Genomic DNA, 16,550 nt, shown 5'->3' on the forward strand with positions numbered 1-16,550 from the left:
CCTGCCATTGGGCCCCCAAAGCCTCTGCCTTGGAGCCTGCTGGACGTGCTTGGATACCCAGGGCCCCACCTGCAAGGCTCTTAGTTTGGGGGAGGGCTGGGAGGCAATGACATGGCCTGAGCAGGCAGCAGAGCTCTGTCCCCAGCTTTATGAGCTTATGTCTAGTCTCCCCTTAGAATACCAAGCATTACGAGCTGTTGAACTACAGTGAACATGGGACAACGGTGGACAATGTGCTGTACTCCTGTGACTTCTCAGAGAAGACGCCCCCCACTCCCCCCAGCAGTATTGTTGCCAAAGTGCAGAGCATCATCAGTAAGTTGTGACTCACTGGCTCTGGGCTAAGCTTTTTCGTGGATTACTCCAGGTGCTGCTGCCTTGTCTTGGAGTCCACTTAAGGATTGTGCTCAGGTTTCCTTATATCTGTTCCTTTGTCTCCACTCACCTTCTCCAGGTTCTCTACTCCGACCTTGCCTTCTCCCTGCTTTAGGGCATCTCCAGCTCTAGGGTTTTGGTTTCCCTGCCACATAAGCACTCCCTCACTGGGAAGATTCCCACACCAACTCTCTAAACACATATTTATTCTCCTTACCCTTCCTCCAGGCCCAGCAGATCTCTGATAATTCCTGGGCCTCGCCTCTGCCCGCTTGACTTCCCCCATACAGCTCCCATACACAGTGACTTCTGCATTGGTCTGGAATTCCCCCTCCTAAGCCATGCTTTGCTCACTGAATTCCCAGTGAGCCTGCTGCTGCTAGGATGGGCCCAGGTCTCCTGCACTCTGACCCTGAGCCCCGCTTTCCTCTCACAGAGCGCAGAAGGAGCCGGAAGCAGGAAGAGGAGCCCACAGAAGAGGCAGCTATGATGAGCTCCCAGGCCCAGGGACAGCCGAGGTGGCCGTGTAACTGCAAAGCCAGCAGCTCAAGCTTGATCGGGGGCAGCGGGGCCGGCTGGGAGGGCACGGCCCTGCTGCACCACGGCAGCTACATCAAGCTGGGCTGCCTACAGTTTGTCTTCAGTGTCACGGAGTTTGCAACCAAACCACCTAGAGGGGACACTGCCCTCCTTCCTGACAGCGGCCTGGCCGAAAAGCTCTCCCTCAAGCCTCCCCAGGGCCCCGTGCTGCGCTCCAACTCGGTGCCCTAGGCCCGGGCGCAGACACTCTACCCTGAGACTCCTCCAGTGCAAAAATGTACAAAGCTGAGCCTGGGGTTTTCTATCCTCCGCCGGAAACTGTTCAACTACAACCTTTGCATGAAATGAAGAAAACCTTTGGACTCTTTTTTATCCTTTTTCTTCTTTCTCAAGTTCTAGGGGGCATTTGCACATATATTTGTACTCGACATTTCATGGGAACGGGGCAGACCGGAGCTCAAAAGAGCTTTGGGGAGGGGAGGCTGAGGACCTGGACACTTCCTCCGATGGACCCTGCCCCACCTCCCTCCCCACCCCACCCGCCCGCCCACCGTTGTAAAATAATCAGAAACTTGTTCTATTTTGTGGCAGTGACAATAGTTTTATATTAAAAGAAAAAAAAATACAGTTTTCATACAGCAAAATCTATACAATATCATTGTTTTATTTAATATAAAGATCGCTACCCACTCTCCTCCCATGGCTCCCTCTCCCCCTGCTGCGGTTGCACTACAGGTAGCCTACTGTGTGTTGTGGACAAATGGAAGATTTAACTCTTTTCTGGCTGTCCATCCTGTTGTATTTCAAATAAGGAAAAACGTATTGGATTTTGTGTAAATACACCCAGTGATGGCATTTTTTTCAATGTTTTTAAAGCTGTGTACAGTACATGTGGTAGGACGTTTTCTTCAAATTGTCTATTGTAGCAAAAACGTTTTGTCGTAAACCTGTTTTTGTCTCCTTTTTTGTTCTCTTGCCACTTCTACCCTCAACCCTTCTCCCCTCACGGCTAGTACCAATGTACATAGTAATTGTAATGTTTTAGACTTTACAAAAACTTTCCTGTATTCTGTATATAAAAAACCAAAAATACTTCAAATCATGTTTTCTGCCTGTCTGTCATGCCTGTCATCACCTTGAGAAGGAGGGGGGTCTTTCCATTCTCCCTGGCCAAAGATGAAGATGAGCCCTTTGGACAATCTTCAGCCTTTAACATCGTTCTTCCCGGGAAAATGGAAACCTTTGTGAAATTTCAATTTTGGATGGATGAGAGAAGGGAAGAGTCGTTGATTCATGTGTCATTTGGGGTGGGGGTATCCTTTTGTTAAAGCTCTTTGGGGTATTAGAGAGACAGATGTCAGAGCTTGTGACAGCTCTGTGTGATCAAGCTAGACCCTCCCCAGCCCTGACCCTTTCAAGGAGGGGTCTGTGAACTTGGATGAGGGAAAAAAAATATGCCTTAATTTTCACTAACCTTTGGCTTCCTTTGTAATCCTATGTATTTTAGTCATTTAAAAGCAGTATTTTGAGAAGGGATGCATGGGCAAGACTGCCAAAAGCATCACAGACCCAGGAAGGATCTAGAACCCCTGCTTTAGATGGAGAGTTCCAGGCTGACCTGCAGTCTAGTAATTGAGAATGACACCTATATGGAAAGAACTAGCTTCATTTGTGGTTTCATTGTTTTAACTAACTTGGTTGGCATACGAGGAGCAAAAGCATTTTCTATCGCATTAATCTCATTCTCTGCAAAGGAAAAGTCGAAACAAGGCTTGCTGTCCAAGCAGCCCTGTTCTAGTGAGGGTTGAGGGATCCCTGTCAGCAGAATCTCAAGAGCTGAGAGACCAGGAAGTCATCTAGGCTGATCCCACACCCTCGGGAACAACCATCCCATCCTACCTACCTGAAGCAACCCCTTCCGCTTCTTGACAGTTGGGATCACTAGATGGTTCACCTTCCCCAAAAGTGAAATCCACGATTTCCACAGGCTGTGGATTTGTCCTCTACAACTTGGAAAAATAAGTCAAATCCCATTTATGCACATCAACCTTTCAAGATCTTTGAAAGAAGCAACAAATAGTGTGAGAGCATCGTCTGAAAGTAAATCTGGGCTCAGGTCCCAGTGACTTAGGTTTTGATTTCTGGCGTCTCACTTCCCTTCTCTCCCCTGTAACACAGAGTTGGGCTAGATAAGAGGGGTGAAGAGCCTTAGGCTTGGAGTGATAAGGAGCTGGTTTAGATTCCTACCTCTGATGTGAACTGTGAGATCCTGAGCAGGTCACTTAAAATCTAAGGTTAGAATTTCCTCATCTGTAGAAGAGGGATTGTTGTGAGGAACAAGTGAGATCGTGTATGTAAAGTTAATTGCAAACCAAAAAGTGCTATATGAACGTTAGATTTTATTCTTAGATATCTTAAGATTCTCTAAGATATCTATAAAGCATTTTCCAAATTGAAAGTCGCTATTATTGAATTTGAAGACATTCCTTCAGAATCTCCTGAACTTTCACCAACCCAGAATTCTCTTCAGAGAGGTAGGCTATTTGGGTCTTTGGCAAAAACAGGATTATCCTCACACTTTGCCTTACAGGTTATTGGGTATTCATTCAGTGTCTATGGCCCAGACATTTCTGAGGTCTGCTACTTACCTCAGGAATTACCTGTAGCCCCCTTCCCCCAAGAAATTTAACATCTGTAACCTAACTCAGCCATCAAAGGAGAGATGTCTGTTCTGTTTTATAATTGCAAACACTGAATTCCAGAAAAAAGAAGTTGCAGGTTCCAAGTCACAAAGCAAATATGGGTCAGAGCTGTGGATTTCTACTAATTCTAACAGTGCTGAGATGTTCAGGGTATCCCAAATGTCTCAGTATAGTTTTAAGCTACAAAAAGTTAAATGTCTATACCTTGAGGATGAGAGGAATGTGTGTGTGTATATGGAATGTATATATAACCATACACACATATGTGTATATATATATATATACATTCCATTCATATACATAAACATAGGTATATGCGCACTATAATTTATATGAACAAGGGTGCTCTATACAAGGAAACGGAGTTATATATACACAACATATATAAGCTATAAAATTATATATATAAAGGGAATATGTAAGTTGGTGATATGTGTGTATACACACACACACACACATATATATGGAAGAGGGATATATACTAAATATAAACTATAAAGAAGGGATTAAGTAAACAGGTGATATTTAAGGAAGAGGAGGGTGGTGATGAGTCAGGGAAGGCTCACTGGAAAAGGTCAGTCTTAAGGTTGAGGAGAAAGACAAGATGCTGGAGATTGGCTGGAGGAATTGGAGAGATGGTGATGAGTAAGTACATTATAGAGAGATGGGAAGGGGTATTGACGGGCTGTCTGAAGACCGAAGAGGAAAGGGAAGGCATGAATGACTTGGAGAGTGCCTATCACTCTCTCTCTCTCTCTCTCTCTCTCCCCCTCCCCCCAGCGTCAGTTTCCTCCTCTGTAAAATGGGACGCCCTCTGGGGTCCCTGTCCAGCTCTAGAGCTGGGAGCCCATGACCTCAGTCACAACTTGCGCAGGTGAGCAGGGCGCAGTGCCCAGCTGTCGCCTGGAGGTGGCACTGCTGCCCCTGCCTGCCAATTTCGTGGCCTTGGTGGGGCGACTCACCACCCCGCCCCCATCCCAAGTTTTTCCTAAAGCCAAACTAGCGGAGGCCCCATCCCCCATGGCTGGGCTGCCTGAGCAGACCTGGGTGCCCCCGCCCCGCCCCTACGGCATCCACTGCCTTGGCAGCTCGCGGTAGAGCCGGAGCGAGGCGGAGCAAGTTTGAGCCCTGAGGTCTGCCATAGTTGGGGGAGGAGCTAGGGAGCAGGAATTGAAATCTACCAGGCTGAAATTGACCCTGGCTCCTGGTTGCTGGTACCCCAGCGGGCGGGATCATGGATGGGCTCCTACTAGGAGCCGGGATGCTCCTGGGCTCCTACGTCCTCATCTACTATAACTTCATCAAAGCCGTGCCCTGCATGAGCCCCATCAACCTAAAGGGAAAGACGGCTGTGGTCACAGGTAAGGAAGGGCCCACACACCTGAGCGCCTGGAGAGCTCTCCTTTTCTCCGCCCCTGCCCCCATTCTTCCAGCTCAGGCACAGGGACGGAGAAGGGAGGTATCGGGCGGATGTCTGATGGGATCTGGACTCTGGGCATCAGGGCAGAAAGGGGCCTCGTCCTTCCCTTCCCCACCCCTCGCCCCCAGCTTGGCTGATGCCGCCGGGGGGGGGGGGGGGCCGTTTCAGGTGGCAACACCGGCATCGGGAAGATGACGGCCTTGGAGCTGGCCCAGCGTGGGGCCCGGGTGGTGTTGGCTTGCCGAAGCAAGGAAAAGGGGGAGGCTGCTGTCTATGACATCCGAAAGGTAAACGTGACTGCCTGTGAAGTCTGTACTTTAGACTTTTCAGAAGTTTTAGTTTTGTTGGACTTTTCCATAAACACATTATCTCACTTGCATCTTCCAAATTAGGTGGGAGATAGGGTAGGGCAAGGGCAGCCATTCTTAAATCCATTAAGGGTCAGGAGCATGTTACTTACCAAAGGACCTGAATTCAAATTTATTTCTACCTTTTAAGCAATTGACTTCATTTCACTGGGGCTATTTCCTCATTGGCAAAATACTAGAAGGCCTCGAACTAGGAGACCTCTGAGGCCTCTTCTAGCTCTAGGTCTGGGGTCCTTTATAGATGGACCAGGGAATGGTGGGACCCAGGTTCAATGACCTCTTCACCACTTCACATACTAGGTTTAGCCCCTTCATGTTATTGATGAGGAAATTAAACCACTTACCCCAAATCCCATAGGTAGATAGTGGAGGTAGAGAATGGTAGTAGATTTGAACATAGGTTCTCTAACACCAAGAAATAGAGTTCAAAGCCCACAGGGAAGGAAGTAGAAGGTGTCCAAGTCTTCTCACCCCCATTCCTGCACTGGTGTCTCCAGGAGAGTGGGAACAATGAGGTAATCTTCATGATGTTGGATCTGTCCAGCCTAGCTTCTGTGCATTCCTTTGCCACTGCCTTCCTGAGCTCAGAGCCAAGACTGGACCTCCTCATCCACAATGCAGGTGAGAGCAGGGAAATAAGGTCAGGATAAGGGGTGGGCCTGCAAGGGCTCAGGGCTAGTCCCTGGCATTAACTATGCCCAGAAAAGGCAGATGGCATTAGTACACAAGCTATGGGTGTATGAAGATGGTTCACAGTTCCCATTTTACAGATGGGGACACTGAGGATCAAGGGGATTGGCATGTAAGTTTGTTAGAGGTGGCATTGGGAATAAGAACTAGGAATTTTCACCCTCTGTCTACCCAATATTGCTCCTTTCTTAGGGATTAGTTCCTGTGGCAAAGCTAAGGAAACCTTCAATCTGATCCTTCGAGTAAACCATGTGGGTCCTTTCCTTTTGACCCATCTGCTGCTTCCCCGGCTGAAGGCCAATGCCCCAAGTCGTGTGGTGGTAATGGCATCAGCGGCCCACCGCCGTGGGCACCTGGACTTCTGCCGCCTGGATCGCCCAATCTGTGGTTGGCAGCAAGAGTTAAGGGCATATGCAGACAGCAAGCTGGCCAACGTGCTGTTCACTCGAGAGCTTGCCACTCAGCTTGAGGGCACTGGAGTTACCTGCTATGCAGCCCACCCAGGTGAGGAACCCATCATGGGCATCACAGTTCTGCTGTTGATTCTTGAGAGTCCTGACTTCTTCCATTTCGTCCTGAACTCTCAACTCACTTTCTACTTGTAATTCACAAAGGATCCAGAAAACCCTAGGTTCAAATCCTATCTCTGACCCTAACAAGCTCTGTGACCCTGAATAAGTCACTAAACTTCTCTGGGGTAGACAGCCTCTAAGGTTTCTTATAGCTCTAAATCAATAGCCTATGAATGTCTAAGCTAAAAGCGACCTTAGAGACCACTTAATTAGTTCTAGCTCAACCTCCTTATACCTCAGAGGAACAAATTGGCCTCAAGAGAAGGGACTTACCTAAGCAATGCAGCTAGCCAGGAGAAGAGCTAGGAATACAACTCGAGTCTGTCCCGACTCCCCCAGGCTTCCCACTATACTGCCTCCCAGTCAGCTGGACACCCGAAGAGACAGGAGGATGCAAAGATGAATTATTATTAGCTGGCCTTGGCATCCAGAAGACCTGGGTTAAACTGTGATCTCTATACATTCTTTCTCTGTGACTCCCAATTCAAACCTGCATCTGTTTATAATCTCCCTAAGGTGCCAAAGCATGTGCATACATCAATCAGTTAGTCAAACAACAGGGCACTGACTGTGCCAGGCACTGGGGTTGACAACTGAGGATGCAGAAGCCAAAAGGATCTGGTTCCTGCCCTCTAGGTGCTTACATTCTAATAGAGATGATATACACAAGCTAAGTAAGGGCCAGGTGAGTTGGTCCTCAACAATAAGAGTCATTGGGGATCAAAGAAGGGAGCACCGAAGTGGAGCTGGAGTGGGCAGGGGGGCAAGGCTTCATGGAGAAAGCAAGACATGAGCTGGTTCTTGAAGAGTCTAGCAGGCAGAGAGGATGGTGCTCCAGGAGAAGAAATGGTGTAAGGTTGGAGTTCCCCAGTCACATTCAGTGGCCAGGACAGAGAAGACTAGCAAGTGTAGTGAGTTCAGCTAGGGGAAAAGTGAAAGATAAGGTTGGAGCTAGAATGTGGGAAGCCTTGAACACCAGCCTAGCAATACTCTTTCCCTCTCTTGGTTTGGATTCTCATCCCTTAATCTCTCAAGGGGTTCCTCCCCTGCCCTCTCATGCCAGCTGGTGGCAATTAGGTGTTTATTACTAGGTGGGGGGGGAGGAGAGGCTCCCTAGTGCCCCTGGACCAGGAGATATATTATGGCACAGTGGAGAAAATGCTGAATTGGAGATGAGGGATCTAGATTCAAACCCCAGCACTGCCATTTAGTGTCGGTATGTCAGTGGGCAAGTCACTTAATCTTTCTGGGGCTCTGAACTTCATGACGTCTCAGATTCCTTTCAGCTCTAAGTCTGAACCTATGAACCTCCACCTTCCAGGCCTTCTGCCAGCCTTGCTTTCATTCTCCTACCCACAGGTCCAGTGAACTCAGAGTTGTTTCTCCGCCATGTGCCAGCCTGGCTGCATTTATTGTTATCCCCCCTGGCCTGGCTGGTGCTCAGGACTCCAAGGGGTGGAGCACAGACACCCCTACACTGTGCCCTACAGGAAGGCATCGAGCAGTTCAGTGGTCGATACTTTGCCAACTGCCACGTGGAAGAGGTTCCCACCTCAGCCCGTGATGACCGGGCTGCCCGTCGGCTCTGGGAGGCCAGTGAAAAACTGGCTGGACTGACAAAAGAGGGAACCAAGAACACCAGCCTGAAGCCAGGGTCCCCACGAAGCCCCTCGGCCCAAGTCACCACAGACCCAGCACTCTCTCGGTTCCAAAACCTCTAGGTTCCATCGCCCTCTGAGGAACAGAGCACACCATAGCTCTTTGTGTAACTGTGGGTTGGGGGCTGAGAGCCAGAATCATTTAGCTGCACTAAGGGGCTCCTAGGTCTGCAGCAGCAATGATAAAAGGCTGTCAAGATTCCCTCATCTGTAGAAGGAGGCAGGTTGGACAAGATGACCCCAATGGGGCCTTCCAGATCCAAACCTGGATCATCTAGCAACACAGCTCCCAGCCCCCTCTGCAAGGTAGCTAGCTGATTATCCCCCCCCTTCCTCCCTCTCTCTCACTTGGTAGCCGTCCCAGAGATGACTCCCATTGAACTGAGCTCGTGCCACCCGAACCCTCCCTTTCTGCCTCCAGGAGGCTGTAAGACTTTTCAGAGCCTGGACTCTACTTTTTGTTCAGACTCTACTAAGGGGGCAGAGCTTTAAAGAGGATGCCAGAAAGGAGGGTGGCAGTTAGGTGTTGATTATACTTCAGGACCTTGGGAGAAGGTGGAGGGGAGAAGGGAAGAAGATAGAAAATTATTATTAAGCCCTCCGGGTGTGGAGATAAGGAGAGACCAAAATTGTCCCCTAGAAGCCCTAGGAATGGAGGTTACATAAGATGATCATTGTCCCTGAGAGACCCTGGGGATAGAGGTGATGATTGTCCCCCACTGGCTGTGAGCACGGAGGTGATGAGGCGGGCATTGCCCCGGGCACGGAGGTGATGAGGCTGGCACTGCCCCGGGCACGGAGGTGATGGGTGATTTTATCGCTTCCCGTCTCGGGGAAGGAGGAGGGGACTATGGAGCGTGGGTGGGGAAAACCCCGCCTGGTTCAGGGTGACCTCTTACAGGAGAGGAGGGTGTCTGTTTTCCCAGGACCAATAAAACCTGGCTTTCCACCTTCTCTCCTGGGCTCTTTTATGCCGCCACACTCAACATGGTGGCCGAGCCACACTTCCGGTGGGGGCGGGGCGACAGCCGCTGCTGGGGGGGGCGGAGCCCAGTGCGCAGGCGCGCTTGGCGGCCTCTCGGGCCCCAGACTCCCCCACCCCGCCGGGCAGAGGCGCGAGTGCGGCGGTGCAGCCGCTCTCCCCGGGCGCTGGCCGCTGCAGCCATGGGCAACTGCTACACGGTGGGACCCAACGAGGCGCTGGTGGTGTCAGGTGAGGGGGCGGGGGGCTCCCAAGGGAGGGTCGTGCCGGAGGAAGGGGCCAGCGTCGGGAGCGGGGACACAAGTGTAGGAGGGGGCGCCAGGGAGGGTCGCGCTAGAGGAAGGGGCAGCACCAGGGATGGGCAGGGGGGCGGGGACGAGGAGGGGGCGCCGGGGAGGGTCGCGCTAGAGGAAGGGGCAGTAGCCCTGGGGCACTGCCAGAGGAGAAGGGGCCAGGGTCTGGGCCGGAGACACAGGTGTAAGAGGTAATGGGCAGCATCGCGGATGGGGAGGAGGAGGGGTGCTGCCAGAGTGAATCTCGTGCCAGAGGAAGGGGCAGCAAACAGCCCATGGGCACTGCCAGCGGAGAAGGGCCCACGGGTGGTGTCAGGGAGACAAGCAGCACGGTTGCTTGGGCTCGGGGCAGTGCCAGGGGAAGGGGTTCCCATGAGAGAACAGCTCAGCCCTACCCCCAGGGTGTGGCATTGCTGATGTGTTCCCACCCGGGCTTCTTCTCTGGCAGACAGCTTGCAAAGGGATGCTGGATCTGAGCTCTTCTTCCTTAAGACCACCCTGCCTCTAGCTCCTTTTTTGCCAAGTTTCCGGGCAGTTCTTAGGCATCTGGGGGGCGGGAGGGTCTTAACTGCCTCCCTATCCTCTCCTTCCTTCGCTGCAGTGGCTAGTGTTTATCACTCCACCCCCACTTTGGGCCGTGCCTGTGCCTCCCCTCTGACGTTTCCGCTGACCCCCACTCTGAGAACCTGAGGTAGCAAAAACTTGAAGACTGGTATGTCCGCCTGAGGGCTTTCTCTGGTAAAGGAAACCATCGGTTTAAGGATGTTTATCTGTCCTGGCCGGTTTCCCTCTTCTGAGGTTTAGCTACTTAAAGCCTAGGGCTTTGGGAAACTGGGGGAGGAGCTTTCCCCTGCGGCCAGACACCTCCCTCCTACTTATGGGAATCCCCTTCCCCCACCCGCACCCTGCTACTTGTGAGGGCCCTCCCCCAAGGCTATGGAATTGAGGGCTAAATAAATCTGTTACTTTTCTGAAAAGACTAAAGAAAGCTCGGGGTAGAAACACCTGAGTAGCCGGTTTGGGTGTGTGAGCACCACCCTGCCCAAGGGGAAAGAAATCCTAAAGGAATTTGAATCGTGAGCTAGGTCCTAACTGCCAAACGCTGGGTGTAGGTAATCTTCACTGGGGCTGGGGCTGAGGTGTTTGGGGTAGAGGTGGGCAGCTAAAAGTTCCTTCTAAGTTACCCGGTTGTAAGGATTCTTGCTGTTCCCTAGAGGTAGCATGGGTCTGCCTCCTGCCATCTCCCTCACCTTTCAGATGAGGATGGGAGAGCTGGCTTGGTGGGAGGGAATTGTCTCGAAGACCTGCTGAGTGTTCCCAGCATGTGTCTATTTCTGAGAAATCTAATATTGCATTTGGAGTTTTTAAACCCATAGACCTTGGAGCCACCAAGGTGTGGGCTGTGGCTCTGGGCCCAACATCGATCCCAAAATCGAAGGCTTTCTCAGTTACCAAGGAAATCCCCTCCGTGGTGACGGTACTGGCAGCCTGACCAGAGCCTTAAGCCACAGGTACAGGAGGAAAGAAATACCCCTCCACTGAGCTGAAAGGCATTGGAGGCCCCAGTCCAAGCCCGTTGTTTTAGAGGTGAAAGCTGAGGCCAAGTAAAGTGACTTGCCCAAAATCACACATGTCAGAGGTGGGATTTGCAGCTAACCCTCTGCCTGCAAAGGGACCTCTTTCCAGGGAAGCCCCATCTTCCCTGGGTCTCTGCCTATGGAGGGAAGAGCCTTGGCCCAGAACTCTCTTTCCCATCTCTGTTGTTTATCTATACAATGGGATGTTATTTTGCTATAAGAAATGAGGAATTAGAAAAAAGAAGAGAGGAATTCAGAAACAAGAGGTGATGGAACCGAAATGATCATCACAAGGCAGATTCCAGGACTTGGACTCCTCTTCCAAGGAAACTCTGAGAGTGGGGAAGGAGGGATGGAGGAGCCCAGTACTCAGGGTCCGGAGGAGGGAAGGAGACTTTGTCCTCTCCCAGCCAAAACAAAATCAAAATCACTTCCAAAGAACAGGTGAAACACACCTCCCCATAGTGGTAGAGAGGGGAGAGGGGAATTTTCCACTAAATCCCTTCCCTTTTTCAAAGGAGGCTTTGATTGGGAGGGAGAGTGTGAAAAACAAAAGGTATCCATAAAACTCATTTTTTTTTAAAGAAGGGTAGACTCGATGACCTTCAGTTCTCTCCAGCTCCAATACCTGAACCCCCAAACTCTGCCCCAAGCATGTATTTATTACAAGATAAAGGAAACAAAACAGGGCAAAGCCAAGAACACTGGCTCTGGAGCTGCCATAGCCACCTACTTCTGGTGGGACCTTAGCAACTTCACAGGGCCTCAGTTTCCTCATCTGTAACACAGACATGTGTGAGAATTAGACACTAAATCCAAATCTAGGCTCTTATGAGGCAAGGGCAGGTTAGAATAAGTCCCTTCCTCCCCCTTCTGGTTGCTCTAAGCCCCCACTTTGCCACTTGCTTGATGCCAGGGCTGAGTATCGGAGACCAGCTAACTCCACCTTCTGCCTCTGCCTTTCTATAGGCCCAGGAAGTACCCACCTTTCCAACCTCCCACTGCCTAGAAATCCTCACTCCCAAAGAAAAAAATAGCCTGAGACCCTGGTACTCCTAGGTTGGGTCACATTTTGCTGATAGCTTGGGAGTGATGGATGAGTAAGAAGACTGGTGGAAGGAAGAAGAGAGAGCTCTTCATCACTCTTGGGGGAAGAATAGATCTTATCTTTCAGGCCTACCCCAGAGGGATTCCGTTACTGCCACCCTCTCTCCCCACTTCTTAGGGACATATTCCTCTTGTCTTATCCTCTGCGGACCATTCTGGTACCTTATAATCAGAAAGATGTCTGCATAGTGCTTTAAGATTTACAAAGAGCTTTTTGTATGTGATCTGTTCTGACCCTCACACAACCTTGTAAAGTAGTGGCATACCGGTATTATTGTCCCTGTTTTACAAATGGGCAGAGGCTTTGAGAAGTTAACTGACTTGCCCACAGTCATGCCATTAATGTCTTAGATGAGATTTGAACCCAGGTTCCTCATAATTCCAAGTCTGGTACTTCCTCTGCCATGTAGTCTTTCTTGAGGATTTAAGATTGACGATTAAATCCTGATGTCTCCCCGCTCCCACATTCACCCCCACAAACTTTGAGTTTCTAGCTCCTGTTCCCCTGGCAGTTGGAAAGCCCCTTGGGCATCCACTCTGAGGCTTCTTCCCTTTATCCATTTCCAGGCCCTTCCCAAGGGCCCGATAAAAGGTGAGATGCTGATCTGTCTTCTGGCCCAACCCTGAATCTATAGCAAGATGGATACACAAAGAGTCTTACCTTGGCTAGGAATAGGAAGAGGGTGACGTGCCATTCATAGGCCAAGTTGGCGGGCTACCAGGAGCCATAGTGGAGGAAACTGGGAAGCTGGAGAGAATGCACTGAGGGCAAACAATACAGTGGTTGGTGTAGTGGAAAGGGAACCAGACTCCTGGGAGTCAGGAAACCTGCCTGTGTAAGTGCCAGGGTGACCTTGCCACTCCTTCTCTGGCCCCACTTCCTTCTCTCCAGTGAAAGGGTCAGACTCCTTGTTCTCTGAAATCCCATGTGTTCCCACAGACTCACCAAGAACAGGAAAGCCTGGAAGCATGTGGCCAAAGAAAGGAGGGTTTGGGGCGGGGGCAGATCTGGTAGTAGAAGCTGGGGATAAAGGATCTGGCTTTATCAAGACCGTTCCAGGAGGAGGGCCTGCTGAAACATCTCCTTTGCCCAGTGGGGCCTGCAGGCCAGAGGCAGGGAGGCCATTCCAAAGATCCCTGCTTCCTGTTGCTGCTGTTGCTGGTCTGGAATCCTGCCACCATTCTTTGGCCAAAGGTCAGCAGACACAAGTGGGATAGAGGTGACCAGAGCCTGCATTCTTAGCCCCCACACATCCAGTGTACCCCTGGTGTTGAGTCAGCCTGGCCAATGGCCCTCCCCCAGGATAAGAAGGTGATGGGCATTAGACTCACAGATTTAAGAGCCAGAAAGGAATTTTGCCTGTCCGGGTGATGATGGGGCTCTTTATCCCCCAATGCCTAGCACACTGTTGTTCAGCCCTGTTCAGCCCTTCTGGACCCCCTGGACCATAGCACACCAGTTCTGTCTGTGGGGTTTTCTTGGTAAGGAGACTGGAATGGTTTGCCATTTCCTTCTCCAGTGGATTAAGACAAACAGAGGTTAAGTGACTTGTTCAGGGTCACACAGCTGGTAAATGTCTGAGGCCAGATTTGACCTCCAGTCTTCTTGACTCCTAACCCATTGCTCTATCCCCTGAGCCATCTAGCTACCTCCAAGGCAAACAGAGGTTAAGTGACTTGTTCAGGGTCACACAACTAGTAAGTGTCTTAAAAAATGTCTTAAGAGTGTGTAAGAGGGGTGGCTAGGTAGCACAGTGAGTAAAGCACTAGCCCCGGAGTCAGGAGGACCCAGACACTTAACACCAACACAAAAAAAACTAGCCCTGTAACCTTGGGCAAGTTACTTAACCCCAATTGGCCTCCAAAAAGGCAAAAAAAAAACAACGAAAGTGTGTGTAAGAGACCAAATTTGAACTCAGGGCTCCCAGACTCCAGTCCCAGCACCATGTCCACTGAGCCACCTCGCTGCCTTTGCCAAGCATATAGGAGGCACATAATAAGTGCTCGATGGATACCTAGCCCAACCCCCTCACTGTACAGATAAAAAGAAGTGGGTTTTGGAGAAGTTTAAGTCATGTGCCCACTAAGGTAGTCAGTGGCCGAGCTGGATTTGAACTCAGGTCCTTTGTCTGATTTTGAGCCCACTGTATCATGGCACCTAGCCCATAAGTGATCCATGCTTTGGCCCCAAAACAAATACCCTCCTCTGATTTCAAAGTTGGTTTCATGCTCTCAGATGGCCAGCCCTCTGCCTTGGGTGGGCCTTGGGCTGAGCCACAAAGGAGCCCAGGGGCTCTCTGGTCTAAGTCCCTCACTCTACACAGAGGTTAAAGACTCGTCCAAGAATTGGGCCTCAGATCCTTATCTCCAAAGCTTGGGCCACCTCAGTTTCCTCATCTGTAAAACAAGATCAGTAATGCCCTCCCTATCTCTGAGTTTTATTTTTGGTTTTGTTTTCAAGCCTCTGGCTGCCCCCACCCCCCCTTCTAAGATCAGACTGGGAGGCAAAGCCAGCCCTCAGCTACATTCCCCTCAGGAGGAAGGAAATGGGTTTCATCATCATTTCTGGACAAGAAGGGTCACAAGAGTTACCAGATTTCCCCTGCCTTTTTGAGAACCGCCCTCCTTGGGGCCGCCATAGGCGTTTCTTAGACTTTTCTCCAGGTTACTTTCCCAAATGTCTCTAAATTCTTCATGTTTCTCTATTTTGCAGTTGAAATATTCTGTTATGTATCATACATAGACACACACACACACACACACAGTTTCCACAGCTTCCCTGACTGTTCCCCAGTTCACACATGCCCCCCTTCATATCCAGAAGGCTGCTTTCTGGGTAATGCCAGCTCTGCTCTTACCAGACCCTCTCTCTTTGATCTCCCCCCAGTCTGCCCAGCAGTGCATTCCCCAGCCCAGCTGCTCTGACCAGCTCAATTCCTGTTCTTGCCCCTTTCCAGAATGTTTTCCAGAAAAGTTGAGCCGACTGCTAGTTCTATGAGCATTTGGATGAACTCTTTCTTTACAAAGTCATGAGAAAAGGCCTTTTTCAGTCCTAAAAGACTATAAATGGGAGTTACTGTTTTACTGAGACCAGCCTGAATGTGCTAATTAGCCAGAGGAGTGGTGCCCTCCCTAGGACCCCAGATTTCACTGACCCCTCCACACCTTCTAGGGTCAGTCCCCAGCATTAGGACAGCTAGGTGGCGCCATAGTGCACAGAGTGCTGGGCCCAGAGTCAGGAAGACCTGAGTTCAAATGTGGCCTCAGACACCGGTTGTGTGACCTTGGGCAAGTCACAGCCCTGTTTGCCTCAGTTTCCTCATCTATAAAATGAGCTGGAGAAAGGAAATGGCAGACTGCTCCAGTAACTTTGCCAAGAAAACCCCAAATGGGGGAATGAAGAATTAGTCATAACCAAAATGACTGAACAACAAAATGACATCTACTCCCCACGCTTTTGTTCCAAAGCCATCGCACATTGCTGGAGAAAGATGTGACAGTGCAGAATGGGTCCACTCTCTTCATTCCTCCCCTTTAATGCTCTGCTACAGGACAGGCATCACAGCAGCCCTGTAAGGGGGGTACATAGGCACCGTCCCCATTGTGCAGACGAGGAAACTGAGACTCAACAATGTGGCTGGGTCACATGGCCAGTAAGTGTCCTAGCAGGGATCTGCCTCCGTCTCTGTGAGTCCTTCCTGCCTGGGACAGTGGGCAAGTCACTTTACCCCTCTCAGATTCACCGCTTCGTCTGGAAAATGGGAAGAAAAATACCTGTGGTACATGTGTTTAAAAAAAAAAACAGGGGCAGCTACATGGTGGCGCAGTGAATAGAGCACCAGCCCTGGAGTCGGGAGGACCTGAGTTCAAATCCAGCCTCAGACACTTAACACAAAACTAGCCGTGTGACCTTGGGCAAGTCACTTAACCCCAATTGCCCTGCCTTCCCCCCTCAAAAAAAAAAACACTTAACCTTACAAGCATGGTAGGAATGTGAGTGAGGCTTAGCCTCTCTTACCTCTGACCTCCCAGCCTCCCACCGTGATGTCCTCTGCTCTCTCACTTTGGTTCTTGTTCTTACTCTCTCTCTCTGTTGTGCCCCCCATCTTTTTGTCTCCCTCTCCATTTCTTCTGCTGTCCTCTCCCTTTCTCTCTCCCTCCCTCCATTTCTCTTCTCTCCCTTTCTCTCCCTCTCCCTCCCTCCCTCCCTCTCCCCTGCTCTCTCCTTGCCCCTCCCTTTCTCTCCCTCTGCCTTTCTCTCTCCTC

The 16,550-nt window shown here is 50.4% G+C and overlaps 3 protein-coding genes across 4 annotated transcripts in view; all 3 read left to right on the forward strand.

Moving 5' to 3' along the window:
- PHF12 (PHD finger protein 12) overlaps positions 1-2,017 on the forward strand; it is a 33,337-nt gene extending 31,320 nt beyond the window's left edge. Inside the window, exons 14-15 of the mRNA XM_069089776.1 lie at positions 177-315; positions 812-2,017. Coding sequence (XP_068945877.1) covers positions 177-315; positions 812-1,146 — 474 coding nt within the window. The 3' untranslated portion in view covers positions 1,147-2,017. The remainder of the gene's footprint in view (positions 1-176; positions 316-811) is intronic.
- Positions 2,018-4,691: 2,674 nt separating this feature from the next.
- Positions 4,692-9,279, forward strand: DHRS13 (dehydrogenase/reductase 13). Its single transcript, XM_069089777.1, has 5 exons — positions 4,692-4,978; positions 5,206-5,324; positions 5,903-6,026; positions 6,288-6,599; positions 8,027-9,279. Exons 1-5 carry the CDS (start codon positions 4,852-4,854, stop codon positions 8,386-8,388), a joined length of 1,044 nt encoding a protein of 347 aa, XP_068945878.1. The 5' UTR covers positions 4,692-4,851; the 3' UTR covers positions 8,389-9,279.
- Positions 9,280-9,373: 94 nt separating this feature from the next.
- FLOT2 (flotillin 2) overlaps positions 9,374-16,550 on the forward strand; it is a 23,235-nt gene continuing 16,058 nt past the window's right edge. For both annotated transcript variants that reach the window (XM_069089779.1, XM_069089778.1), the window contains exon 1: positions 9,374-9,538. In XM_069089779.1, the coding sequence (XP_068945880.1) occupies positions 9,490-9,538 (49 nt within the window). In that variant the 5' untranslated portion in view covers positions 9,374-9,489. The remainder of the gene's footprint in view (positions 9,539-16,550) is intronic.

This window comes from Petaurus breviceps, unplaced genomic scaffold (assembly GCF_028583685.1).
Source record: "Petaurus breviceps papuanus isolate PSGF00001 unplaced genomic scaffold, PetGlider_PUasm1.0 186, whole genome shotgun sequence".
NCBI classification, from domain to species: domain Eukaryota; kingdom Metazoa; phylum Chordata; class Mammalia; order Diprotodontia; family Petauridae; genus Petaurus; species Petaurus breviceps.

Bases quoted from the DNA above. Each gene is read 5' to 3' on its own strand.
- DHRS13 (XM_069089777.1), top strand. From the start codon at position 4,852: ATGGATGGGCTCCTACTAGGAGCCGGGATGCTCCTGGGCTCCTACGTC. The intron at 4,979-5,205 runs GTAAGGAAGGGC...GGGCCGTTTCAG, and splicing joins AAAGACGGCTGTGGTCACAG to GTGGCAACACCGGCATCGGG. The intron at 5,325-5,902 runs GTAAACGTGACT...TGGTGTCTCCAG, and splicing joins CTGTCTATGACATCCGAAAG to GAGAGTGGGAACAATGAGGT.